The 13284-nt window shown below is 44.7% G+C and overlaps 1 protein-coding gene across 1 annotated transcript; it reads left to right on the forward strand.

Annotated features, from left to right (window-relative positions):
• The first annotated feature begins 621 nt into the window (after nucleotides 1-621).
• Nucleotides 622-2229, forward strand: LOC123125582 (chitinase 8). The gene is made up of 3 exons (XM_044546058.1): nucleotides 622-976; nucleotides 1107-1203; nucleotides 1460-2229. Exons 1-3 carry the CDS (start codon nucleotides 691-693, stop codon nucleotides 1830-1832), a joined length of 756 nt encoding a protein of 251 aa, XP_044401993.1. The 5' UTR covers nucleotides 622-690; the 3' UTR covers nucleotides 1833-2229.
• Nucleotides 2230-13284: the final 11055 nt, after the last annotated feature.

Consider the following 13284-nt stretch of genomic DNA (forward strand, 5'->3'; position numbering starts at 1 on the left):
TATGTGCTGCCTCATAGATGGTTCGCTTCTATGTTCTGTACGTGCTAGTATGCTTAGGTATCGGTATGAGATGCATGCCGTATTTCCCATGCTTACTCTTTACTCATGGATAAGTTTAATCGGGAAAGTGTTAATATTTCCAACAGTATCTCATAGCTTGAGTTCGATATGGATTCGATCGTTGGACCCCAAGCCATTGTATTTCCACCAGCCGCCGACGACGTACACGCTTGTTCCAGTTCCCGCATCCACATGCGCTGTGCAAGGCCGACCAGCATGCATGTGTTGTGTATCTGTACACCGTCCGAAGAAATCGGCGCGTATCTCCAACGCCCTGAAAAGAACCTGCTTGTGCGGACGTGTGGAATTCGCGTAGTGCTCTGCGTGAGTGAGAACGATACGCACATGCGTCCATCGCCCTGTCACCGCGGCCCGTCAAATTTTCTCCCTGCAAAGAAGATGGGCGCAAAGTAGAAAAGTATACGTGACGGCCTGGCGGGACAGACGCGTGGAGTGGAACCGTGCATCGTCACCGCGTTTCCTCTGCGCAGCTGCGCTGCACCCGAGCAGAGCAGCTATAAATACCTCTGCAACAACCTCCAAAATTCTTCATCACACAGGCATTTTACAAACCTCCCTGAGTTATACTATAAGATTACACTAGCTGATCAGCTGAAGGAGCTGGTTAGCATGGTGCGTTCTGTCGCGCTCGCCGTGTGCGCCGCCGCGCTTCTGCTCGCCATGGCGGCCGGCGGTGCGGCGGCGCAGGGCGTGGGCTCGGTCATCACGCGGGCGGTGTACGAGACCATGCTGCCAAACCGGGACAACTCGATCTGCCCGGCCAAGGGGTTTTACACGTACGACGCCTTCATCGCCGCCGCCGGCACCTTCCCGGGGTTCGGCACCACCGGCAGCGCGGACGACGTGAAGCGCGAGCTCGCCGCCTTCTTCGGCCAGACCTCCCACGAGACCACCGGTACGTCCATCAGTCAGTGTGGATTGCGGTTATTTGTTTATTATAAACAGAAATTCGTGGCACTTTTGATTCGGACATGACTATACCTTGATTAGTCGTATATGTTTGTGCATGGCGTGTCAACGTGCAGGAGGGCCCCAGTTTCAATGGGGCTACTGCTTTAAGGAAGAGAAAACCATGGCCACGTCTCCACCCTACTATGGACGGGGACCGATTCAATTAACAGGGTAAGCAAAATCACAAGTTATTACAGCCTATAGGGCAATACTATTTTCTAGAATATACTAGTACTCCAGATGCAAAACGATGTATTGGTCAACACGAATATCGCAGGCTAAAAATATCTGTAGAAAAAAACTGCTCGAAAAGTACAGCAGTGCTGACATGCAAACAATAAGCACAGAAACCCGGCTGTGTCTTGGTTGCTCTGCCGACAAGATTGTTCTGATGAACCAATGATTCGTCGTATGATTGATTGAGCAGGCAGTCCAACTACGATCTCGCCGGGAAAGCGCTGAAACTGGATCTGGTAAGCAACCCGAACCTGGTGTCGACGGACGCCGAGGTGTCCTTCAGGACGGCCATGTGGTTCTGGATGACGGCGCAGGGCAACAAGCCGTCGTGCCACGACGTCGCCCTCCGCCGCTGGACGCCGACGGCCGCCGATACGGCCGCTGGGCGGGTTCCCGGCTACGGCGTGATCACCAACATCATTAACGGCGGAAGGGAGTGTGGCAAAGGCATGAACCCGGAGAACGTTGACCGCATCGGCTACTACACGCGCTACTGCGGCATACTCGGCACGGCCACCGGGGACAACCTCGACTGCTACACCCAGCAGAACTTCGCTACCTAGAAGATGCTTGCTTGATGTAGGCAGATCCCGTTGCGGGCAGACTACATGTGTATGAATAAGAGCAAGTACAATAGAGCTGAGTCGAATAAACTAGTATATTTCTGCTTAGTTGGAGAAAAGAGAAGAGGAGCGAGAATGTAAGCGGGCTCTTCGTGAAGAGCCAGCTGTAGCACGTGCTCCTAGGCACTTTGTGAGAATGAAAGGTGAGCCACATAATAAAAAAGTAGTACACTTTTTTAATCTACCATTGTACATGTTGACTGTAAAATGGGCTGCAGAGGACATGCTGGCTATACTATTAACCATGCTCTAAGGGTTCCGCTTCAGTACATCCCCTTAAATAGTCAATGGTGGAGATTTAAAACCACCCCATTAAATAAAAGAGTATTATAGTCTATTTCCTATTTTTCTGAGATCTCTTGATTGTTGACTGATATTTGCACCGTGATACATATCTCGTTTATAAAATAAATGTCGAGGTACAAGTCATGTAGACATCGGCTTGACTTCGTTAGAAAGATATCAAAACAGTAATCTATGCACAAAGGACTGTTAACCAAGAAAAAAATTACAATCAAGATCGAAGTTCCCTTGAGCATGAATTCAACCCCCATCACCTGCCTCTGGCACAATCGTATCAGCCATTGGTGATATGCAGCTTTGCGAACCACTAAAGTAGCTTCCCAAAGGCAAAGCCATTGCTATTCAAAGAATCTGACTGAGGCAGTACCTCGAACACGTCATCGAGCTCTAGATCTGACACCCCCACATGATTAAGACGCCAGAGGAGTAAACCATACTCCCTTCGTCCTTTGAAGAGTGTACTTCCAACTTTGTTGGAAAGTTAAACATTTTTATGTTTGACCGTATTTATATAATAATACGCAAATATTTATGCCATCAAATTAGTAGCATTAGATTCATGATAAAATATATTTTCATCATATACCTATTTGGTTTCACAAATACTGATATATTTTTGCATAAACTCGGTCAAACTTTGAGATACTTTGACCCTCCAACAAAGTTGGAAGTACACTCTTTAAAGGACGAAGGGAGTACATATTAGTCATCAACCACGAACGCAACACACGATCTGTCTTCCAGATGCCGTCAATGTAGACCACAATATGCATCCGCTCCTGGACTACCTCCCAAGGGGGAGCGGACCACAATATGTTGACGTTAGAGCGGATACCATTGCAATGGCGGAGCCCGAGGACACAAGTCCACCACAAGGATACTCAAGGGAACAAAATAGTTCCCATATCCATCATGACCATAGAGACGATCGCCTCGTTAGGGAAGGATCTGGAGCTTCTCTATTCAGTGTCAGTGTCACCGAAACCAAGACAAAATGACCCAAAACCTAAGCTATTAGGGCCCTAAAATCTAAAATTACACAATCCGCACATGCGAGATCCAGCGACTCCCTCACCACCGGCGAACGAGAAGTCGTCGAGGGAGGGGAGCCACCGAAGGACGGCGCCAGAAGGCTCAGCTCTCCCGGCGACAGCTTGGTTTCTTGCCGCTGTCTCCAAAGGGAAAACCATTCGGTTTAGAAAAATCGATTCCATGTTTAACTTGTTAAGATAAATGTAACCTAATTGTGCGTACAATTATACTTCCGGACTCTATATCTCTTCTCTTCTTAAATACACCGAAACCATATGAACATAATGGGGAACTAGTAGAATGCCCATGCATTGCTATGGAAAAAATACGGGAAAATGAATCAAACCGATGACTAAGTGACATAGTGAAGTCCTTCGAATATATATCGCTTTCTATCAATTTGTTTAGTGGATACTATGAGAGCAACTATGCACCAGTCGCTTTTTGTGTGGTAAATTTCTATGATCGTCTTCTTCCTCCTCCTATTCATCTTCCTCCTTCCGGCACGACCCATCCTCCAACAGTGGTCGCGACCAGTGCCGATGTCGTGCGTCACCCTACCCGAGCCGCCTTCTTCGTAGGTCCATTGTTGCCCCTGATCATCCCTCTATCTCCTACCTTCTTCTAAATTCCATGCTTGATGTAGTCTTCTTCCTCCTGCCGTCCCCATGACCCACCTTTTGACATTGGTTGCGGCTGTCGATGTCGCATGCCGCCCTACCCGGGCTGCCTTATACGAGGGTCAAATGTTGCCCCTGGCCATACATCTAACACCCTCCCCCTTCTACGGCATTGGTTAGCACCTACACCGTATGATTGGTAAGGCTACATTTTTTGTTGTCAAATTTGACATAAATGAAAAAGGCCCACTCTTATAGTCACAACTTGCACTTTATTTTGATATCAACATGGTATAAGAAAAAATGTAGCACAATGACAGTAAAGACGAGAACATACAGTAAACTTCATCAGATGGTCTATCACTCTATCTTTGCGCATCACGTTGGTCAAAGTTAGTTGAATCCTTAGCACGGCCTATACAAAACTGAAAAGTATGATAGATGGTCTCCCCTGCTATAGTATGACAGTACAAAGAAATGTGAGCCCACGAGATATATTTTTATATTCTCATTAAGTTATGTTGTACGAATAACTTGTCGGAATAGAAGAATGAGATAATAAAGAAGCGAGTTGCTGCAAGTAATTACCAGAATGAATTTACCTCTCGTGTCATCACCTTCATCTGGCTAATTCTGTTCGGCACGTTCGCGACAACGGATTAGTTGTTTCTTGTGTGTCTTGTATCTTGAGCTGTTTTGTTGCTCTGTTCTTTTTTGTTTTCTCTTGTTTTTCGTGGCCTTTCGGTCTGTAAGGGCGTCACTTATTTAACGCCGGGACTCGGCCTTTTATCTAAAAAAACACATATCACATCATCTTATTCAATGCACCAGAACCAATTTTTAGTCTAATAGCCGAATCTCCAAGATGCAAATCTGCAGACAAAACAAAAAATAGATATTTGTAAAACATGATCACCAGTGTTAGGGAATCTTTAATGTACATCTCCATAATTTGTGGATTGCATATTTGAGAAATTCCAGTTGTGCATTTTCTACTATGATCACAACACTCACAATTTTCTGAAGAAACAACATTTGCAGAACTACAAATCTAATGCAAACATTGGAGATAAACATGAATAGAAAACTATGTACATGACAAGGCAAATGCCATATTAAACACATATGTCCATGTGGCCATGTGCTCACCAAATCCACCCTCTTTATTAAACCGTAACGGTTCTATCACAGTATCAAATGCTCATTACACTAACCCAATGTTCTAGATATGAATAGTACAGTTCAATGCAATTTTGTTTGAATATAGGTATATGAGAAACAAATACGTAAAATTGGACCAAAATGCCAGCATAGTTGAAATATAATATGTGCTAAGTGACGCACATACTTAAAACTGAACCAAAATGTCAAAGACAGTGACTAAATGAATATCAGGTAGCTAAGTTACAAACATAGTGACAATGACTAACCTAATCTCAGGTAGCTAAGTATGAAGAAAGTTGGTCAACCACCTAGCCTACCCGATGCTATGTAAGCCACATAATAACGTGTTGTATAAAAAGTCAAAACTCAAAAGGCCAGAACTGAATAAAGCATGTTGACTTAATCTTGAATGCTATAACAATTAAGTTATAATGTGTTCCCACTTCCCAGGCCCAAAAAAGTAAAAGGCAATGTTAGTGTTTTCCCAGGGCATGCATTCATAATTTTTTTTTGCCGCAGTGCACTCTTTGGGTCAACACTTCAATGAAACAACCACAGTGCAAAAAATAAAAATGGCACAACCAAATGAAAGGATTAGTGACAAAAAGTACTCTGACGTGCATATACTTATTACGGGGAAAATAACAAGTTCTACCAATTGTAATCCACTAATTAAACCACCATCAACATAGCACAGGTAAATTAAAAAATTAATAAGTAAACTGGCAAATTACAAAGATATATTCCAAGTTAACAATGTCATAGCTTGCAATTGAGACATCTAAGAACTTTGGTAGTTGCAAATTATCCAGAGGAAAAAAGAGCCATCATTTATTATCATAACAAATGGATCTCTAGCATACCATAAAGAACTTCACATTTAGAAGTTTGACCTATTCTAGAAAAACATACCTTTTCAAAGTGTTCACTGGAGAATAAGCAAATGATCTCCCATGTAAAGAAGCAATTGAAGCAGTAGCCTCACGTTTTGCTTGTCGCATGTTGACGTTCTCAGTTGGTGGTACTTCTGAACTTGGAGTATCAGCACCTGCACCTATTTTCCTCACATTGAATTAGGATTGGCATACAAAACTGGTTGCATAATTAACTACTAACTGGTAAAAATGGTTAAATGGGAAAGTGCAAAACTAAAAACTTAGACCAATGAAGACAAGCTCACCAGGCTAAACTCCAGGATGAGCTCCATGATGTCATGTTGATGCTACACATGCATTATCTGGGGGATAATTGGAGCTCTACATGTTGGGCAAATATGTTGGCGCTCTAGCCATGACCTCAAGCAATGTACATGGAACAAGTGCCCACAAAGCAACTTCTTTTCGGTGTGTCATCTCGTCATGGCAAATAATATATGTGACATCACTCCTAAATATATAAAGAATTTAAATCATAAACAAGTTCGAGTGTAGAATCGGTCAATCCGCCAAAACGGTACCAATGAAAATAAATTTACTCACGCATCAAGGTCATCTGACGTAGCATCTAGAAAGCACTCATTCATGTTGGAAGATAATGTGAAATGTGAATTCGGATGTTCCGGAAGGTCTCATACAGCTCACGAAACACCCAACATAATGTGGCACCGACAACATCGGTGCATGGTTGTGGAGAAGATATTCTCTATGGACTGTTTCAATGCCACGTCTTGGTCAGTTATCATGTTATCAGGCGCCCTGCCATTCATAGCCTCAAGGAAAGCAACAAACACCCAACCAAAGCTTGATGCCATCTCTTGCCTCACAAATGCACAATCCACAATGAACGATTGCCCATGACGATTGATTCCAATAAATGGGGCAAAAGCAAGTTGTACATATTAGTCATGTAGGTGGTGTCAAATGATATATAATCATGATATGCCTCTTCATAAGCTTTTCGTGCCAAGCCGTCCACCCAAAATATGTTCTATGCCCTGCCTTCCACATCATATTTTATCTTATAGAAAAAATCTGGTTCATCCTTCTGCAAATCCTTGAAATGAGCAATCGTCTCAATGATGTCACCCTCTTTTGTTGCATCTTTACGGAATCCCGTGCAAAGGTTGGTTATTGCTTTCGGCCCGTAAGGAACATTCAGCTCTGTGACATAAAACTCTAAAATGATATGCATCATACGACCTGCACAACACAAAGTAAATAGGAACGTTGATTAGTTTGTTTGCAAAATGGACCCACAACAGTTGCAGATTCAAGCAAAGCAGTTGCATAATAAACACCAAGCAATTAGCATAGCTCAATTATAAAAAATAGAGTAACGAGTTGCATAACAGATTCTTACTCTGTCTATTCTCAGGTACAAGCAGTTTGAGAATTTTTGTTGTTGTTTTGTATGTTGCATAGCTGCACAACACTGTTGGCAGCTCAGTGAGTCTAGTTGCACAGCTATAATTATTGAGTTGCACACTTACATGTAGTCAAGTTGCAGTTGTACAAGATCTCCAAGAATTTCTATTCTTCCGGAGGTATCCCCTGGTGAGACCGTGGGTATTTGGACAACGATGGTTTAGTAACCAAAGGGTGTGTATGTTCACAAACAAAGTGGGTTACTTCCCACCGTCCATCCTTCAAATTATCCAACATCTTAGCTTTACAATCTGTTTGCTTTATTGTTTCTTGTTTCCGCTTCTTCTTCTTCTTCTTCTTCTTCTTCCTTTTATCATTCTCTTCTTGCTGCAACACGGGCACATCAACCATTTCATCTTCGTCAGATACAGCTTGTGGGTTTGGTATTGGATCTAGCACATGTCGCAACTCAGCTCCTCCATCGTCAACTTTTGGCTTTCTAAACATATTGCAAATGAATTGCTGGTTTATCAGTTGGTTTGCATAAGCAGAACGCCATGAGGTGTCCATTTTGATGGAGAAGCCCATTTTCAGGGCATATTTTTTGTAATGGTCCTTGGCACCTTGAAGACTGTCAAATCTCATCCGAACATATGGCTCAAGTGGCTCGGATTAAGCCTCATCTTGTTCCTCACCATTCTGTCCACCCCCTGCCCTTAGTTCACTTTTGGTTGGTCCATTAGCAGCCCCTGTTGTTCCTATATCAGGGAGAGTATGACTCTCTAATTGCAAGGTTACAACTACAGGTATAGCAAGACCGCTTGAATGTTGTCCAGCAGGAACATGCCCTAGATTTGGCTGTTGCGTGTAAAATGACGGTTGCACAAACTCAGCTTCATCATGAGGCATCTCATTTAGGCCAGGAGGAAGCTCATTGAGATCAATCATCGTTTTCCCACTCCTCAAGCCTGCATTTTTCTTGCAACAAAGAGGGGGAACGAAACACGTCAACCATTTTGCACAGTTCAGATATGTAAGTTGCACACACAGACATGAAATTTGCACACTATGTAGAGTTTGCAGAATCAAATGAAACAACATGGAAATCACAAACTAACATCCAGGGTTTTAGCATTCTTTTCAATGTGTTTTTGTTTGTCCGCTGTTGCACACAGAAGAGTTCTCAATTGCACAGCATTTGCATATGAGTTGCACAAAATTAGTATGAAAGTTGCACACATATGAACCGTTGAATTGTTTTCCCATAGGATTTTCTCACAGTCTCTATGTGTGCAGGGTTTACTGCGGTGAGTGAATGAACTGATGAAGCAGATGAAATTCACTTGCAGATGAAACAAAAATAGTGGACATCTATTTGTATAGCAATTGGCTAGGGGTTGCATAGTTTGAAGAACAATTTGTGTTTTTTCCTCTGTTTTCTGTTCATATTTTCGGAAATAGTTTGTGAACTAGAAAGTCCTTTTCTATATGCTTTGGTGGATGCTTGTTTATACTGCATCTCTTTGATCCTTTTTGATTCTTTATGATTTATCTGCACATGTTGTTTAAAAAGTTGGCACAAGATTATTGTAAGTGCATCTAGTGCCCCTTAGTGATTTGGTGTATTGAAGACTTATATGTTAAGGGACTAATGTTGTAACGCCCACGATGCGGCTATATCTCCCACGTTTCGAGGCACGACTTAGAGGCATAACCGCATTGTGGTTTTGTCGCAAGAAGGGTCATCTTCACACAATCCCATGTAATGAACAAGAATGGGATAACGAGAGTTGGCTTACAATCGCCACTTCACACAATACATAAATTAATACATACATCATCCAAAATCCACACATAGACCGACTCCGGTCAAATCCAAATGAAAATAAGATAACCCCAAATGCTAGATCCCCGATCGTCCCAACTGGGCTCCACTACTGATCATCAGGAAAAGAAACATAGTAACGACCACGTTCCTCGTCGAACTCCCACTTGAGCTCGGTTGCATCATCTGCACTGGCATCGTCGGCACCTGCAACTGTTTTGGTAGAATCAATGAGTCACGAGGACTCAGCAATATCACACCCACGAGATCAAGACTATTTAAGCTTATAGGAAAGGATAGTGTAATAAGGTGGAGCTGCAGCATGCACTGAGCATATATGGTGGCTAACATACGCAAATGAGAGCGAGAAGAGAAGCAAAGAATCGGTAGTCAACTAGTAATGATCAAGAAGTGATCCTGAAACTACTTACGTTCATTCATAACTCAAACCATGTTCACATCCCGGACTCCGCCGAAAAGAGACCATCACGGCTACACACACGGTTGATGTATTTTAATTAAGTCAAGTGTCAAGTTCTCTACAACTAGACATTAACAAATTCCCATCTGCCTCATAACTGCGGGCACGGCTTTCGAAAGATAATACCCTGCAGGGGTGTCCCAACTTAGCCCATTATAAGCTCTCACGGTCAACGAAGGATAAACCTTCTCCCAGGAAGACCCGATCAGTCTCGGAATCCCGGTTTACAAGACATTTCGACAATGGTAAAACAAGACCAGCAAAGCCACCCGAATGTGCCGACAAATCCCGATAGGAGCTGCACATATTTCGTTCTCAGGGCACACCGGATGGGCAAGACGTCGGGTTGGCATAGACCCTGGTTGCACAGGGGGCGCCGGACATCGCCCGGTTTGGGCCAGCACTCGAAGGAGCACTGGTCCGGGGGTTTAAATAAAGATGACCCTCGGGCTCGCGAAAACCCAAGGGAAAAAGGCTTAGGTGGCAAATGGTAAAACCAAGGTTGGGCCTTGCTGGAGGAGTTTTATTCAAGGCGAAACTGTCAAGGGGGTCCCATAAATCACCCAACCGCGTAAGGAACACAAACTCAAGGAACATAATACCGGTATGACGGAAACTAGGGCGGCAAGAGTGGAACAAAACACCAGGCATAAGGCCGAGCCTTCCACCCTTTACCAAATATATAGATGCATTAATTAAATAAGAGATATTGTGATATTCCAAAATATCCATGTTCCAACCTGGAACCAACTTCAACTTCACCTGCAACTAGCAACGCTATAAGAAGGGCTGAGCAAAAAGCGGTAACTTAGCCAAACAACAGTTTGCTAGGAAAGGATGGTTAGAGGCTTGACATGGCAATATGGGAGGCATGATATAGCAAGTGGTAGGTAGCGCGGCATAGCAATAGAACGAACAACTAGCAAAGCAAAGATAGAAGTGATTTCGAGGGTATGGTCATCTTGCCTGCAAGGTTCTCAGAGTTGTCGAAAGCTTGATCCTCGTAAGCGTACTCAACAGGTTCCTCGTTCACGAACTCGTCTCCCGGCTCTACCCACAGCAAGAACACAAGCAATGGAACCACAATCAATCACGGGAAATGCACAAGCAACATGATGCAAAACATGCATGATATGCGGGATATGACATGCGATGCATATGCGTGCTCCGGAAGAAAACGAATGAACAAGGCAGTAACTTGGCAAACCAAGCATGCCACTAGAAAGATGAAATGATTTCGGTCAAAATCGATATAAAGATCACCGGAAACGGATGCACGGTTTGCAAATGGCAAGCAAAACAAGAATGACATAAATCTGCGATTAACAGCAGGATAACACTTAGAATACATCAAGTAACTATGCTACAACACTCCAACATAGCAACAAAGCAGATGGCAGTAATCCACAGGAGATGCTTGACAAAAGATGAACACTGAGCTACGGCTAGATCACACCAAAACAGGTTCAAACAAGAATGGCAAAAGTGCAAAAGATATCAGGTTCACAGACTTAGTGAAATTACTGGACATGGCTGAATCAACATCAGGTAGCAATGTTCAGAGCAAGAAAAACACATGCTACAGGAACTTAACATAGCAAAACAAGGAATGAAATGAATCTACTAAATGCATAGAACAAAAGTCCCTTACTGACCATGAGCCAAAAAGGGTCAGAAGATATGATGGCACCCATGTAAACATAGCAAGTATCGTTAACAGGTTTCAGACTTGGCAGAATTCTCAAAATAAGCATGGATCTCTCTGTAGGCACATGGATACATGGCAACAAAATAACAGCAGTCACAGACTTAGCAAAATTCTAAGTCCCTGAAAACAGAAACATCACGAAGCCTAGTTTGCATGCTTGTGCTAGTCACCACATAGATCACAAAAATACATGGCATACACCTCTGTAAATATAGAATGGCATAGATCAAAACACATGTAGAACTCCTACTCATAAGATGCACACATTAAATGCAACAAAAATAACAAAACACCAAGTTCTGATAAGTAACAGCAGTTAACAGCATATAGCACTCTTGCACCAGAGATTTGGGCATCAAGATGAACTCAAATGAACATCGCATAATGGAGCAAAATGAAGAGCATCTCGAGACGAACATTCCGATATATTACACGCACGAAACGGGGCAGTATGCACGGAGTTATGATGCGATGAACAGGAGCATAAAATGTAAAATATACGGGACTTAAGAGAAATTCCGAGGGAGGGAGAAGTCAACCTAGATCTGGATCGGCTCGAGGACGCCGGTCGCCGGAGACGGGAGAGGGAGACGCGGTCGGAGTGGAGAGGAGGGAGATGGCGGCGGCCGGAGAGGGAGGCGCTCGGGCGCGGGACTCGGGCGGCGCGGGCTCCCGCGGGTGAAGGCGACGGCGTCTCGGGAGGCGCGAAGGCGCGGCGGGGCGGCCGGAGCTCGCCTGCTCGGACGCGGCGCCGGCGAGGGCGGCGATGCGGCGCTGGAGACGGAGGGCGCGGGCGGCGAGAGGCGCGCGCGGGTCAGGAGGGCTTGCCCCGGGCCCGGGCGGGCCGGCTGCGGACGGCGGCGCGGGGCCACGTGGCAGGCGGTGATTGGACGCGGCGGCGGCGGACGCGTCCGGTGGCGGCGGAGGGCGATTTTGCTAGGGTTAGGGGTGGTTTTGCCCGAAATTTCGGAGGGGGAGGTGTTTTTATAGGTAGAGGGAGCTAGGAGACTCCAAATGGAGTGCGGTTTTTGCCCACACGATTGTGATCGAACGACCTAGAGCATGGAAGTGACTTAGATGGGTTTTGGGCTGTTTGGAGGGGGGGTTTTGCTGCAACACACAAAAGGACTTTGCGGTTACCCGGTTAACCGTTGGAGCATCAAACGACCTCCAAATGGAACGAAACTTGACAGGTGGATTACCGGTGGTGTACCAAGGCCACTTGGCAAACCTCGGTGCATTCCGAGAACGTTTAACACCCGCTCACGAAAAGAAACAAGAGGGACGCGCCGGTGCGCGTGGGTGTGCCGGATTGCAAAACGGACAGCGGGGAAAATGCTCGGATGCATGAGACGAACACGTATGCAAATGAGATGCACATGATGACATGATATGAGATGCATGACGTGAACAAAATGCAAAACAAAAACAAAACCCAACCACGGAGGGAATATCATAACACATAGCCGAAAATGGCAAGAGTTGGAGTTACAAATATGGAAAGTTACATCCGGGGTGTTACAACACTCCACCACTACGAGAGGATCTCGTCCCGAGATCTAGGACTGAAAGAACTCTGGATATTCGGAACGGAGGTGATCCTCGCGCTCCCAGGTGGCTTCTCGGTCGGAATGGTGCGACCACTTCACTTTCAGGAATTTGATTGACTTGTTGCGAGTCTTGCGCTCAGTTTCTTCAAGAATAGCAACGGGGTGCTCATGATAAGACAGATCTTCTTGGAGGTCAATCTCTTCGAAGTTCATGGTGTGCTCAGGAGTCTTGAATCACTTGCGAAGCTGTGACACGTGGAACACATCGTGCACGTTCACAAAGTTGGAGGGAAGCTCAAGTTGATAGGCGAGGTCGCCTCTTTTGCCTATGATCTTGAAAGGACCCACGTATCTAGGGACAAGATTCCCTTTGATACCGAAGCGACGAGTGCCTTTCATTGGAGAG

This window comes from Triticum aestivum, chromosome 5D (genome assembly GCF_018294505.1).
Source record: "Triticum aestivum cultivar Chinese Spring chromosome 5D, IWGSC CS RefSeq v2.1, whole genome shotgun sequence".
Lineage (NCBI taxonomy): Eukaryota > Viridiplantae > Streptophyta > Magnoliopsida > Poales > Poaceae > Triticum > Triticum aestivum.